This window comes from Protopterus annectens, chromosome 16.part0 (genome assembly GCF_019279795.1).
Source record: "Protopterus annectens isolate FY-2018-M chromosome 16.part0, PAN1.0, whole genome shotgun sequence".
In the NCBI taxonomy this organism is placed as follows: Eukaryota; Metazoa; Chordata; order Ceratodontiformes; family Protopteridae; genus Protopterus; species Protopterus annectens.
In genome coordinates, this window is record NC_056750.1 from 877,239,702 (window position 1) to 877,255,339 (window position 15,638).

The 15,638-nt window shown below is 42.6% G+C and overlaps 1 protein-coding gene across 6 annotated transcripts in view; it reads left to right on the forward strand.

Moving 5' to 3' along the window:
* The window catches only part of ATXN2L (ataxin 2 like), a 1,992,254-nt gene that overhangs the window by 1,551,812 nt on the left and 424,804 nt on the right, over positions 1-15,638 (forward strand). For all 6 annotated transcript variants that reach the window (XM_044058577.1, XM_044058574.1, XM_044058578.1 and 3 more), the window contains exons 17-18: positions 2,829-2,904; positions 2,986-3,167. In XM_044058577.1, the coding sequence (XP_043914512.1) occupies positions 2,829-2,904; positions 2,986-3,167 (258 nt within the window). The remainder of the gene's footprint in view (positions 1-2,828; positions 2,905-2,985; positions 3,168-15,638) is intronic.

Consider the following 15,638-nt stretch of genomic DNA (forward strand, 5'->3'; position numbering starts at 1 on the left):
CTAAATGAAACAATGAGTCCGGGATTAAACCAGTTGGGTACCAATGGACACGATGCCCTTTTGGAACTATGTGTTGCTCCAAACACTCCTTGAAATACATCACTTCAAGTTGTAATTTTTTTAAGTTTTAATAACTTTACATCAAAGATTTTAAGCTTCTCATTCAAGCCAATAGCACCAACCTGTTGTCCGTTGTTAGTCTCGGCCGTTTGCTCCTGGTTAGACCGTGTCTTGAAACAAAGTGTGGAAGTGTCTTTAATCCACTCGTTAAAATCAGGAGCTCCAATAACCCTTCCATTGTTGTCGCTGAATGTATTAAGTACAGGTTCATCCATATTCCCTGTTTGGCGGGCTTCAGTTGGGACCCGTTGGCTTGATGTAATATCCCCACAAGTTGCGCCAATACTGACTACAACTCTGTTGGGTAGAGTAGGTCTCAAGTTACTAACAGGAGTGCCACTCACCAGTGTTTGTGGAACCACGTTCTGGAAAGAACGTTGTTGTTGAGATAAAACAGTGTCCACCTTCTCTAAACGAGCAGAAAGGCCATCCATACGTTGGCCCATCGCATTAATTAACTGAGTAAGATTCCCCAATTCGGTCTGCAGCTGTGAACCGAAAAGTGTGGGACTACTTGGGTTGCTGCTGGTTCCAGATGCCATACCACAAATAAACCAAGGAAAGGAAGCCAACAAACTACTGAAACACAAAAACCAAGTCAGCAGCACCAATACCCACCACAGGAAGTATCAGGAATCCAAAAAATATAAAATAAAACAATTTATTGAAGCGCTTTTCGTTGCTTGTAATGTAGCAACTTCTTCAGAAAAGATACACAGTTTCAAACAGTAGTTTATAAGTAATTGAGACATGTCGTGTGATGACCATACCTCCAGTGAGTCAAGTTCTTACTGAACATAGACTGCGGGACAGGGTTTATGAACAACACCTATGCTGTTTCAGTCAATAAAATTGACAACCCACTAGCAAGACATATAGCAAATAATGTAGGCCACAAATTTACCTTTAAAGCTACAGATCAAGTTCAAGCTAATTTGAGAGGTGACCCACTGAATTTTTCTTTTAGAGGAACATGAGCTGAAATGGCAAATCCATTTGAATGCATTTGTTGTACCAGGCTTAAATGATGTTTGTAACATTGCCTGTCTTCTGAAACTAAGAATTTTGAGACGGTAATTGGTATTTTGCTTGAATATATTTCTGTTTATTTTAGCTCTACAATGTTTTAGAGAGATATATCCGGTTGATTATTCTGTAATTTTGAAGTTTAGTCTAACTTTGTTATTGTTTGAGTTTAACAGTTTAATGCCTTCTGTATAACTATTTATAATAGTTTTGATGTACTTTTAATATGACAAACTTGCAGCTTTTGTATTTAGGTTTTATGAATACATGTGTTTTTTTAGGAAATGTTTCTTTAAGAACTTGACTCACTGGAGGTGTGGTCATCACATGACATGTCTCTATTACTTATATAAACTACTGTTTGAAACTGTGTATCTTTTCTGAAGAAGTTGCTACATTACAAGCAACGAAAAGCGCTTCAATAAATTGTTTTATTTTATATTTTTTTGGATTCCTGATACTTCCTGTGGTGGGTCTTGGTGCTGCTGACTTGGTTTTTGTGTTTCAGTAGTTAGTTAACCCACAAGTGATGACTGCAACAGTGAATACACTCGAACATCTACATTTATGGTAAGTGTACACAACTGTACTTTCTCTTCCTTACTGCATTGTGATCGCATATAGAAATAAAAGCAGACGTGCGATAAACTGATTTTTGATCACACACAGCATCCTTTATTGTGGTTCAGCAAAATAAACTTACAGTATTTATCTATACATGCACACACAACTTTGCCCTTGAGGAGCAAATTTGCAGCTGTAAAGTGTCTGGAATGTTCAGTTTCACTTACTCATTTGACAAGTTAATTGTTAAATCGTTAACAATTGTCATATTAGTCAGATATTGGCTTTGGCTGTAATATTACAGACAGCATTATGGGTATTTGTTTAATGTCTGTAGTAACCAGTTAAATTGATCTTTTGAACATTTTCAAGCTTCACTAGGGCCATATGCCCATACGTATTTAACAACAGAACTACAAACAAGAGGCAGATACATAATACACAGCAAAATGGGTTGGGGTTAGTCCACAGACCTGCAAAATAAGAGTATGAGAGTTAAAAAAAAAATAAAATAAAAAATTAAAGGTAAATGTATATTTAGATTGTTAAACATAAGGAGGCCCTAAGTGTAGTCTTAAAACACTAGCTAGCTACATCATCTTTTTTGGAGAATAACTAAGCAGTAGCTCCACTAATTACAGAATGTGCTAGAAGAGAAATCATGATATTGATGAAAATTAGTTATATAATGGAGACAGCTGAATTTAGCTTTTTAAGCAGTGTACACCTTTTTTCCCCCTTCAGGGTATGGATTTCACTCTCTCCTCAAACAGATGGAGGGGGGGGGGATTGATGATCTATTGTAGAGTGCATGTTTTGGATGCCATTTGAAGTCACTCGGGAGAGGACAGTGACAAAAGTGTAAAGACAATGCAGTAATATAGTTTGACTGCAGGAGTAAGTTTTGCCTGAAATAAAAAATCCTGTTGATTTAGTAACCTGCACCATGCCTTTTTGAGGTAAATAAAATTGGAATGTAGTACTAATCACTTAGAATGATGGGCGGATATTGGTACTTCGTAGAAATTCAACATGTAATCAAAAACATTTTTATCCCCTGGGTCTCTGTTTATTTTTAGAAGTATGTGAAGTTGATCAGCTTCCCTTTTGTTTTCCAGCCTCCACAAATATATCCATATCCTGTTTCTACCTCTGTGCAAGTTCAGCAGAATAAATATAGGGGAGCTACTAAAGGTATGGTCCTCCAGTTATTCTAATTTAGTGTTAAAAGTCTGTGAAATGTTTTTTCTTTTAACTCTTGTTGTCTGCTTACAGGGTCTGGCGGGCCTCAGCGATCAGATCAGCATCAGTCTTCTCCTGCTTCTGCCTTAATGCAAGCAGCAGCAGCTGCTGGAGCTCCCCTCGTAGCTGCCTCATACCCTTCCTTTGTTTACAATACCCAACAGTTCCCAGGACAGCCCACAATGGTGCCAGCCATGGCCCATTATCAGGCTCAGGTGAGCAGACTTGTGACTGAATTCAAACCATCTCTTAAGACTTGGATCAGGATGTACACATCCTGCTGTTGTAGTTTGCATTTTTTGTAAGTAGTTGTTGACCAAACTTGAAGTACACCACTTCTACCATTGTAAGTTTATGGCTGGAGTCAGAGGACTAAAATGTGCTAGTGTTGTGGAGAAATGTCTGCTGCCCAGTACTCCACAATTTGTTGAAAGCAGCTGAGCCTGCCTGCAAGTTAAATTCAGCATGTTTTAGGCTTGAAAGCCTTTGAATTAAAAAAAGAAATACAATTCTTTTATTTCAGTATTTTCAAATGCAGGGCACTTTGTAGAGTTGCATAACAAAATTGTTTTTGTTATATTTCCAGAACTCTGTATTTTTTAATGCTTCTGGGCTAGTGATGATTTAGTCATAGATGTGTTGTTGGATAATGTTTTTCAGGTAGTGTTCGAGCTTTTGGTAATTTTAGAAATGTAGTTATTTTCTTGTAGAATAGACATTTTTCCTTGAGTGATTGGTACATGTTGTTCTCATTTTCAGTATAGGTTTATGAGATGCATGTTTCACAAATTCACTATTTCGTACAGATGAATTTTATGTAACATGTTACATGTACAAATTTGACAAGCATGTAATGTGCAGAAGTTGCGCAGGAGAAAGGTTTGAGGCTCTGAGCAACACTTAGTCATACATGAGAAGAATGTGCTTAGTTGAGAACTTTTCTAAAGTGTTCAGCTTTGTTCCTGTCCAAAAGAGGTTGCAATCATTTACTTTGAGCTCTGGTTGTAGCCAGAAGGCTATAAAATGTAGTTAAAAGCTGCGGACTCCCTTTCAGCTTTACATTTTTCATCTTCTCGATAGCTTTTGAAGTCCTTTCTTTTTCCGTTGTTTACTGTTGTAATGAGGTGGTCTTTGTCTTTACATTGTGCTCTTTCTTTTGAACAAAAAAGACAAAAAGAAACTTCCACGTGGCTTAAAAGTATCAGACAGAAGTAAGTGCTACCATGACACCAGAAAAACAATGCATTTGTGTGCCACTTGTCAAAAGGTCATCTTATCAGATGTGTTTTGACAAGTCATTGATGTGGTTTTAAGATCTGATACTTAATTTTGGTGTGCTCACTTATGTCCACCTCACAGGTGGATTACATAGACAGTAATCTGTAGAATTCTGATAGTACAATCACAAAATTAGCAAGTACTGCTTACAAAACCTGGAATGAGTCCTTTACATGCCTTTACAGCTGGCATGGGGGTATAATCTTCGCTTAAATCAGCTTTCCTTACAGACTTTACATCACAAATTCTTCTGCAACCAGATGACTGTTGATTGGAGATGGCACACCATTGTCTGCACTTTAGCTTTGTTCATTTGCAACCACTAAGATTCAAATGTGTCATCAGATTAGAGGTTTCTTTACCACTCCAAACAGATGATAATTATTGGTTGATGAGTTTATTATTGTAGAGTGGGACTAAGTATGTGTAAACAAATGTATTAATTTTCATCATGCTTCACTGTTGCTGTAACTCCTTGGGATTTGATGTTGTGGAAACCCTTGGCTGGCCCAAATACCAAAAATGTTTCCCCTGCTCATAGGGTGGTGAACACCCTGTCCTCCAACATCAGAGTGTAGTGGTCATCAGTCAGCACCATTTTGTCATTTCTTTCTTGCCATCTGAGTCTGTTACATATTCATAGTGCTGTCACTAGGTCTGAAGACTGAGTTTAAAACTGCAATAAGTATCCCACTGAAAACCATTTTTCTTATTGTCTGCTGTGGTGTTGTATGTCAATTGCCAAGACAAATACTTGCGTAGAATGTGGGAAATGAATCCTTCACCAGGATGTACTCTCTTTTCCTGGGCCTGGAGGATGGTGAGCCAAATTGTCCCCAGTGTGCCTACGTTAATTCTGGGACAGTCAAGCATAGGGGAGAATCACTAGAGAAATTGGTAGAGAGAGAGAAAGGAAGGGTGTGTCAGGAGCCACATTCACTATAGTATCCAGTGGTCACTCTGAGCTTGAGCTTCCATGTCGTAGGAAGCATCCAGAGCAAGGTAGGGTTGTGGATGACTATCACTTGGCATCAGTCAGTCTGCCCAGGCATGTGACTGTTAGAGGGGAAGAGACTTTCTTGCAGTCACCTCCATCTGTGGAGCAGGTGACTGAGGCCTATACCAAGACCCTTTTGGAGCCAGATTATGCTCTCTGATTTCTCAACATCCACATGGGCCTTAAAGACTTGGGTCATTGGATGTGTCCATGATTGCTGTGCAGGTCCCAGCTTCCAATTCTTATTCCCAGACTTCTGAAAGCTTCATCTGGCTGGGCACAGCCCACAGCTGCTTGCCAGTGGCCTGGGCTGAGTACATCTGGCACCACACCACAAACAGGAGGCCAAACCTAAGAAGACTGTATCCAGCTTGCCTCAGAGTAGGCCTTCTAGGTCTCATTCACACCCGGCCTACCCAAAAGACCTGTCATGCTGTTCATGGATTTCATGAGACTCAGGTAGCTTAGTAATATCAGAACCCCTTATACAGAATCTTTTCCTGACAAAAGAAAGAGGGACCTTCCCCCTCACGGTTCCAGTGACTGTTGTGAGTCTGATGAATACGGGTTGGCATATGTAGGCTAGATTTCGTTTGATTCATTTGCCATTTCAGAGTCAAATGAAAATCTTGACTCAGCCTCTCCACCTGAGGACTTTAAATGGAGGGAGTCACTCCATAAGATAAGAGAGCTCTTCAGATGGGAGGCTTGGAGTTACCCCCAATCAAAGAAAAAGGTTAGAGAATTACTTAGGCTTCCTGAGCGCAAATTTCTGTCCATTCCTCTAGTCTTGGAGGTTGTGGACAGTCTCATTTTGACTGTTCCTTGCAGCTTTACGAAACACCTGTTCCTATGAAGCCAGACAATTTCTGTTGGGTTATGGACTCTTACAAACACGTTTTTAAGAACCCAGTGGCAGACGGGGAGTGTTATCCTCTTGTACCAAGGGAGACAAAAGCAGTGCCTGTAGAAACCCCTTGCTTAATGAGAAAGAAGGTAGGGCTTGTGGATAGATTCGTCAAGAAGGTATACACTATTGCCTCCCTGGCCATGAGAGCTTCCAGATACCAGTTCTATATGGTTAAATGTCAGGAAACTCTCCTGGACCAGATGAAAGAAAAGCTGGATGGGAATGGAGGATAGAGCTCTCTCCCAGAATTCTTAGATCTCTGTGACTCTTGTTTTTAAATTGCAAAACATTTCTTGCATTGTAACTTTGATGCCTTTAAATTATATAGCAGGGAGGTTGCCTCTGGATATGTTATCAGGAGACGTGCTTGGTTAAGAGACTATACCTTTCTTGAACATTTTAAATCCAAAACCTTGGCTGCACCCCTTGACAAGGATTTTCTGTTTGGACCCAAGGCCGAAACTATAAAAAAAAAATGGATGACAAAATTCGAGTTCCTGAAGACTGTAAAGGATGTTTTGCATGTTTAGCCACTTAGGTTTAGTAGGAGGTACCTATCTCCTAATCAAGGCAAAAAGGGAGAAGGACCAGGAGGGACAAGCAACAGAGATAGCAAAGAAGATGGTAAGCGGATCAAGGAACCAGCCCCAGTGGACCCCAACTCCAGAAGCCTATCAAGAAACACCATTGACTCAGCTAGGCCCCCTCCCTGTTCCACTACCCATAAGTTCCACTCCAGCCTCTTCTCTTTCTCCGCCTGCAGAACTAGGAGGCAGTCTTTCCTCTTTCTAGATAATGGCTAAACATTTTCCAGGACAAGTGGGTCATTCATATCATAAAGTCATGATGCAAACTACACTTTTGCCTCTCTCCCGAGGCCAACAGGCTTCCACTCAGTTACAAAAGAGAAACTCAGGTGCAGATCAGCCTTTTACTGGACTAGAGCTCCATAGAACCAGATGAGCAGAAGGTTTAGTAATTACAATATATAGTGCTCAGGAAAGCTTTAAATGCAGTAATAGATTATATGACTCCGTTTGTTTGATTCTTTTAAAGTTCCTAAAAATGTACCTTCCTTAGTCAGTTTCACCAGTACCTGAACCACTGAATGAAATTCATAAGCCAGGATAATGTACCAGGAAACTAAATAGTGCCAAGTAAGGTCGTATGGGCTCCTGCGTTAAATACTTTAACATGAGTCTTGAAATGGGCTACATCCCTTGTGTGAAAAAGCACCATAGTGGTACGCATAAGCAGGGAAGATCCCATAACTGACCCTGACAGTTATGTCCATCAGTCTTATCAGCCATGGAATATATAATTTCTGACGACCTAAATCTAAACATTGATCTATTAGCCATTGATGATCTTTGGCTTTTTCAGTGGTAGAACCTGCTTTTTAACATTGAAAACGTCTTCAAATGTGTAATTGATGCATTTTAATGTAATTGTACAGTGTGCACAGCACGCCTAGCTCTGGCAAAGGTATTCTGTACTATCTCCATGCAGATATCATCGACACATTGGTGAATTCAAACATTAGTGACCATGTAGTGAGGTGGATATCAGTTGTAAGGAGGAGCACATGTCACTAGAGATGCATGTGCCACTTTGGAAAACATGAAAGGTACTGGGCCATCTTACATTTATGTATCTGAGCTACAAGCCAGTATTAACAAATTTCAGGTCGCAGTAGTAAACTAGATGGCGGTAGTCAAGCCAGCGGTAAATGTGAAAGTGCTGCAGGAGGATTGACTGTGCAGACAGTTGGATGGACAGTGGCTTCTTTAGTAAAATAATTGTTTAGCATACCAGGTAGTTGACAAACCCATTAGGACTGTTATTAGAGATTTAGGCACCTTTATGAATGACTTTCCATCCATTAGAAATTGTCCATCTGTTGTAGTTGGGAAACCTTTTTATCTGGTCAGACTGGTAACTAGGGGAATCTCTTTCAGAATTAAAAAAGTCTTACTTCCACTGTACTCTTCTCTCATTCACCTCATTATTGAATGTATTGCCCTCCACCACCAGTTGGTACGAACCTCACTAGTCATATATTTTAGTGGAGAGAGTCCAGAGGTTTCTGACCAGAAAAGACACAGGCCTCAAAGGGCATTAGTTATCCATATGGATTGTGCACCTTGTCTGTTTTCTCTTATCCTTACACTTCTCTTTAGTAACCCATGTTTTGCCTTTAAGGCCATGAAAGACCCCACCCCTTCTACACCTAGTCTTGTCTTCATAGAACTATTGGTTCCCATTGTGGAAAAGAACTTTCATCTTTGTCAGCAATTTGCTAGGATCTTTTGGTGAGACATATATTCTCATCCCAGCGTATTCCCCAGTTATAGAATAAACTACCCTTGCACGTTAAGCAAATTAGTATCCTAATACATTTAAAGACTGTCCTTTTCAAAAAAAATGGATGGACACAGATAAATTCTTCCTGGGATTATCATGTGTATCCCCTCTTTAGGCAGTAGTTAATTCATGATGTTTTATAAGGTGGGCTAGGCTAAAAAATGTTATGACAACTGATTCCCCAATATTTGCTTGAAAACCTATGATGGTTCTTAAACATCACTTGGTGGTGTTATCCCTTATGCTGTCAAAACTGCACAGGAAGATTATTCCCTCAGCAGTCCTCTTAGATGCCTACTTGGACTAATGCTTCTGGTGATGTCTGTCAGGAGGCCACAAAAGACTCAAAGCCACATCCTCCTGAGTCAAAACATTACAGCAATTGGTCGATCTAGATGCCCCTCTGCATTTCTGTTTCCAGAGCCTGTGTTTCAGTAACTGAAGATAAGGATGGCTTTCCTTTTGTTCTGGCACACAGGGATGCTCATGGCTCAAGAATAGAAGTGACTAGAAACTTCAGTGGTGGCCATCACTCCCAAAAGTAGGGTCAAGGGGTACTACTTGTGGACATCTGCCATCCTGCCTTAGTTGCATTGGGCAGATCCTTCTCACCATCACCTTTCTTAGGTCCCCTCAGAAGATCTTGTGAACCTGACACAGGACATTTCACATTTCATCAAAATGCTGCAGCCATTGTTGTCAAGGGTCCCCTACTTTGAAGAGTTGGCTTATATGGGCCAGATGTTTTCCTGTGTCTTATTAGTCTGAGTTGGCTTATATGGGCCAGATGTTTTCCTGTGTCTTATTAGTCTGACACTGATAACATCATTCTTTGCCTCTACATGGGAGAATTTCTTATTTGAAGACACCTTTAACAGGATGAAAGATTTAATCAGATGGGGGAGACTGATGAGTACTTGATACACAGAAATAGTATAGAGAATTTTCTGGGTTTACCGGAAACAAAACCTTTAGTTGGTGCTCGAATGATTGAAGCATTGGAGTTTGCACTCACCAGCACATCTTTGGAAATGTACCATGCAAACACTCGCAAAAAGTTTGATGTAATGTGATCCTATCTTGCCTACATTCAATACTGATGGGCTCGGAGCCGAGAATCGGCTCCGACTCGGCCGTTCTGACTAGCACGAAGTCTCTCATTGGCTGGGCCAACCCTATATCCCAGGATGCACCACACCCAAAACCCCAGATCTCGTTTGCCGCTCCTGGAGTATCGACGTGGTCTCAACTTGGCTGTGGCTAAGTACCCTCTTTTGTGATCTTTGATATCTCATAGCAGTTCTCTGTAGGAGGATTTATATTCAAAAGCTATTTTCATAGCTACGTTGTTGTAATTGACTTGTTGTTTGAGTGGGATTGTTTATTCCTGTTGTGTGGTGATCCTTCTGATGTCCTTCAAGGATGCATCTGCAGTCCTTACAAATGGGTTGTCCTGTCGTCAGGCAGCCCTTCGGTCGGCCGGATTCCATAGTCTGGGTCTGGCCTCGGCTGGTGTCGCACTTCACCCGACGTCATAGTGGCAGCTCTTCGGGTATAAAGGCATCAGCCGACGCCGTCATAGTGGCAGCTCTTCGGGTATAAAGGCATCAGCCGACGCCATTTTCCTCAGTCTTTCTTGCCGCGTGGCGCCCAAAGCAGAAGCTGTTCGCAAGTGCCGGTCGGTCAGATCCAGAGATTACTACCGAATACTACTTCGAAGACTTCTAAAAAGCTAAGTACCCCGTTGGGGACTCTTTCTTGCCTCAGCCGATGTCAGAAAAAGTGAATAACTGTTTAACTTGTGGGAAACAAATACCTCATAAAGATTTCCACTCTTACTGCTTACCTTGTTTAGGCCCAGACCACGACGTAGCAGCTTGTTTAGCCTGTGCTTCTTTCAACCGACGGACGCTTAGACGTCGGTCGGAGTTTGCTGAACAGTTTTTCGGCTCAGATTTCGCGTACATTATGCCGTCGGATCCTCCGACTTCACAAGTTGCTAAGAAACGCAAAGAAAAGAGGACTGACACTCGCGGTCCGTGGTTTCGGCCGAAACCGCGGTTAAGCAAACCGCGAGTGTCTCGGTTTCGGCCGAAACCGAGCAAGCGGTTCTAACTTCAGCCGAATCCATGACTACTACCGAGGCCCCTTCTAACCTGGTTGAATCGGCCTCTGAAATTCAACCTGCTGCTGTGGTTTCCCAAGAATTATCGGACACCATCCCCTTGGATGTTTCAACCCCTGCACGTGGTGCTGCTAGGCCTCCTGCAGCCATGTCCATAAAGGCCTTTGCCAGGGCTAAAGCAGCCAAAACTTCTAAGTCTGTGCCTGTTAAGCCCCCCTCTCACAGGCCCAGCTCCAGTTCCCAAATGCTTACTCTGGCAGAGGATCTCATCTCTTTAATAAGGGGATCCCAACCTCATCCAGACAGGGCCTCTCAACCTCCTCCAAAAAAGAGACCTAGAGCAGAGCCCCCTGAGCCAGTGTCCTCAGATGATTCTTCTGATGATTCAGACAATACAGACCATCCAGAGGCTCCTTATTCTCCTTATGAAGACTCCGATGCTGAGGAATCGATTCCTTCTGCCTCTCCACCAGAGGAATTTTCCTTTGGGGAAACCTTACATGCCATGAGGGAGCAATTTCAATGGCAGGGGCAAGATTTCTCAGATTCAAGGAAAAGGCTTAGGACTTTTTTGCATTTACCACAACATAGGCCTTTAGCTATACCTCCAGTTCTTTCTGTTGTAGATGATGCATTTAATGATGCTTGCACTGCTCCTGATACTTTGCCTCCAGCCCCTGCTAAGCCCGATAGGTTCTACAGGGTCCCGGACACACATCACCATTTATACAAGGCTCCTTTTGCAGATCCCGAGACTATCTCCCAGGGGCCTAAGGCAGTAGCTTCGACCTCAGTTAAAAATCTCCTCCCCTCTGAAAGGGAATCCAGGTCCTTAGAGAGATGGGGTAAAAAAGTATACACCTCTGCTACTCTCTCAGCAAGGGCATTGAACTGTCAGTTTCATATGATCCAATACCAGGAGTATATGCTTGATCAGTTAACTAAGAAATTGTCCTCTGATGACTCTTTAGATAAGAAATATGTTCTAGAAATGGTGCATAACATTCAGCAGGTTAGTAACCATTCTTTAAAATGTGGCTATGATGCACTGGAGGCTTCCTTTAGATCAGCCATGACTGGCACAGTTATCAGAAGGCATGCATGGTTGAAAGAACAGGTCTTGCCGGATCATGTTAAAGCAAAACTATTAGATGCTCCTATGGATAAGGTCAATTTATTTGGTTCTCCTGCTCAGCAGGTACTGAAGAAAATGGAAGAGAAGGCAAAATCTGTACAAACAGTGAAGGATTTCTTACAGGTTCAGCCTCCAAGGTTTAGCAGGAACTGGCCTTCCAAAAATTGGTCCTTTCCAGACTCCTCTAAAACACAGAGAGGCAGGAATAGGCGTTCAAGAGGCAGAAACCAATCCAGAGGAGGTGCCTACAGGGGACGCCAGTGGCAAGGTAACAACCAGCGAGGCACAGACACTACTACTACCACTGCAACAGGACAATCACAGTGACTTGGCTCTGGCACCGCCTACCAGGGAACAAATAGCAGCACCCTTAGGCGGAAAGTTAGCCTTATTTTCAAAATACTGGCACTGCATCACAAGAGACAAGTGGATTTTGCAAACTATAGACCAAGGCTACAGGTTTCATTTCCATACTTTACCAGGAAAAAGAGGAATGCCAAACTTACCACCAAATCAAAAGACAGAAGCTCTAAAAGAAATAGCTCAATTAGCAAAAATGAGAGCTGTGGAAAGGGTACCATCTATGGAGCAAGGAAAGGGATTTTACTCCAGACTCTTCCTGGTACCAAGAAAAGAGAAAAATTGGAGGCCTATTCTCGACCTGTCCACTTTAAACACATTCATCATTGTTCCAAAATTCAAAATGCTGACCTTACAGCAACTTCTTCCCATGCTGGGCAAGGAGTCTTGGCTGGTGACTCTAGATCTCAAGGAGGCATACCTGCACGTCCCCATACGACCAAATTGCAGAAGATACCTCAGATTTCTTGCAGGATCAGAGCATTAATAATTCTCAGCATTGCCCTTTGGCTTATCTACTGCGCCCAGAGTGTTCACGAAATGCCTGGCATCAGTAATCGCTCACTGCAGGCTTCAGGGAATCCAAATATATCCATACCTGGACGACTGCCTGATACAAGCGGACAACAGAAACAAGCTAACAGAAGACTTACAATGAGTCATTTACTTACTGCAAGCCCTGGGATATACAGTCAATATAAAAAAATCAAGACTGATACCATCCCAAAGAATAACCTTCTTAGGTGCAGAATTGGACACAACAAAATTCCTAACTGCAGAAAAACAAGAACAACTTCCTCTCTACTTCTTGGCATTAACAAAGCAGAACCAACTAACAGCAAGGAAAGTACTGCAGGCCTTGGGCTTCATGGCATCCTGCATAATCCTGGTCCCTCATGCCAGACTACATATGAGAAAGCTACAGTGGTACCTGAAGAATTTATGGTCTCAACACAGGCACAGCCTAGAAACCGAAATACCACTAATCCCATGCCTGAAACAAGAGTTCCTATGGTGGGCTCAGGCATGTCGGTCAAACCCAGGTTTGCCCTTCCACAGCATTCAACCAAGCCAAACCATCACAACGGACGCCTCAGACCTTGGTTGGGGGGCCCACATGCTGGACAAGTGCATACAAGGCTTATGGACTCAAGATCAGCTGCACCTGCACATAAATCAAAAGGAAATGCTGGCAGTAAAACTGGCAATCCAGAATTTCAGACCATTCCTCCAAGAAGGGCAGTTGATGATAAGGACAGACAACACCACAGTCATGTAGTACATCAACAAACAGGGAGGCACTCATTCATATCCTCTATGCCGGATGGCACTGGACCTATGGAATATGGCTCTGAGCTACAACATTCAGTTACAAGCAATTTTTGTACCGGGAAAAGAAAACATCCTAGCAGATATATTAAGCAGAACTACCTCGGATGCTCACGAATGGATGCTACACCCGGACATCTTCAAGGCCATCACAAGGAAATGGGGACTACCACAAATAGACCTATTCGCATCCCCACTCAATCACCAGCTCAAGAAATTCTGCACAAGGACTTACCACCCACTTGCTTGGAAGGTGGACTCTCTATCCTTCAGTTGGAAAAGCCTGACAGCATATGCATTCCCACCTCTTCCTTTGATGCACAAGGTGCTATTGAAAATCAAAGAGGAACGTCCAAGGATCATTCTGATAGCTCCAGACTGGCCAAGACAACATTGGTACCCATTACTGAGGAGCATTTCTCTGGGACAAATGTGGACACTACCCCTGATTCCATTGCTGTTAACTCAGAGCGACTACAACACCCTGCATCCAAACCTCAAAACTCTGCAGCTGACTGCCTGGAACATTACATAAGAGCAACTAACCCAGATTTATCCCAAAGGGTTAAAGACATTATCCTTGAGGCCCGCAGACCTTCAACAAGAAGGGAACTATGCAGGGAAATGGAAAAGATTTCTCATTTGGAGTACTGAAAGGGGAAAAGATGTGTCAAAGGTAGACATAGCCAACATCCTGGAATATTTGGCAGAGCTTTTCCATACAGGCCTGTCCTATTCCTCCATCAAGATACATGCATCAGCTATTTCTTCAGAATACAGCTTCGATCCCCCTGTCTTCTCGCATCCTCTACTCAGGCAGTTTCTGAGAGGAATTAAAAATGTAAAACCTCCTAGGAAACCACCATTGCCAGCATGGGACTTGAATTTTGTGTTAGAAAAATTGACACTCCCCCCTTTCGAACCAGCAGCAACAGCAGAACTTCAACACCTATCCTGGAAAACTGCTTTCCTGCTGGCAATTACCTCAGCAAGAAGGGTTTCTGAGCTACAGGCTTTAATGGCAGTACAACCCTTCCTAATCTTCCTTCAAGACAGAGTGTCCATGAGAACAAATCCTACATTTATGCCTAAGGTGGTATCCAGAGTGTCTTTAAACCAGGCTATCCACCTACCTACATTCTTCCCCAATCCACAGAACAGGGGGGGAAAGACTGCTGCATACTTTGGATGTACATAGACAGTTACGCTACTACCTGGACAGAACCAAGGGCAATAGAAAAACTGACCAGCTTCTGGTAGCATATGCAACAGGAAGGGAAGGAAAAGCAATTTCAAAACAGACATTCTCCAAGTGGATAGGAAATTGCATCAGATTCTGCTACTCCTACCATGGAAAGCAAACTCCACAGAACATAAGGCCTCATTCTACAAGGGCTACAGCCACTACCACAGCTTTCTTACGAGGAGTGGCTACCAAGGACATTATAGAGGCTGCTACTTGGACCTCCGTGCATACATTTGCCAAGCATTATAACTTACCTTTATACTCTAGATCCCGAGCAGGGTTTGCCACTGCTGTTTTGCAAGGGATCCTAACTACACCATAATTTCTTCTTCCTCCTCCCCTAGTTTGGCTATGGTATTCTACCCATTTGTAAGGATTGCAGATGCATCCTTGAAGGACATAGTACAGTTTTGTACCTACCATAAATGTAGATGTCCGAATAGGAATGCATCTGCAGTCAGGATTACCCACCCTCCTTCCCCTCTGAGGTATTCCTAGGGTATTTGCCCATCTAATAGCTAGCTGGGGGGGGGATCTCTTATATGGTGTATTTGTTTGTATATATGTACATACATGCTTATTTTTTGTGTTTGCCTTCTACTATTTGGAAACATTGGCATTTATCCAAAATTTAGCTATCCAAGAGGGCAACTGGCATCTGGGGCAAGAAACACTGAGGAAAATGGCGTCGGCTGATGCCTTTATACCCGAAGAGCTGCCGCTATGACGTCGGGTGAAGTGCGACACCAGCCGAGGCCAGACCCAGACTTTGGAATCCGGCCGACCGAAGGGCTGCCTGACGACAGGACAACCCATTTGTAAGGACTGCAGATGCATTCCTATTCGGACATCTACATTTATGGTAGGTACAAAACTGTACTTTTGGCGAGCTAGGCCCGTTTAAGTTAGAGGGCCTTTGCCCTATCTTGTGTCTCGGCGTTT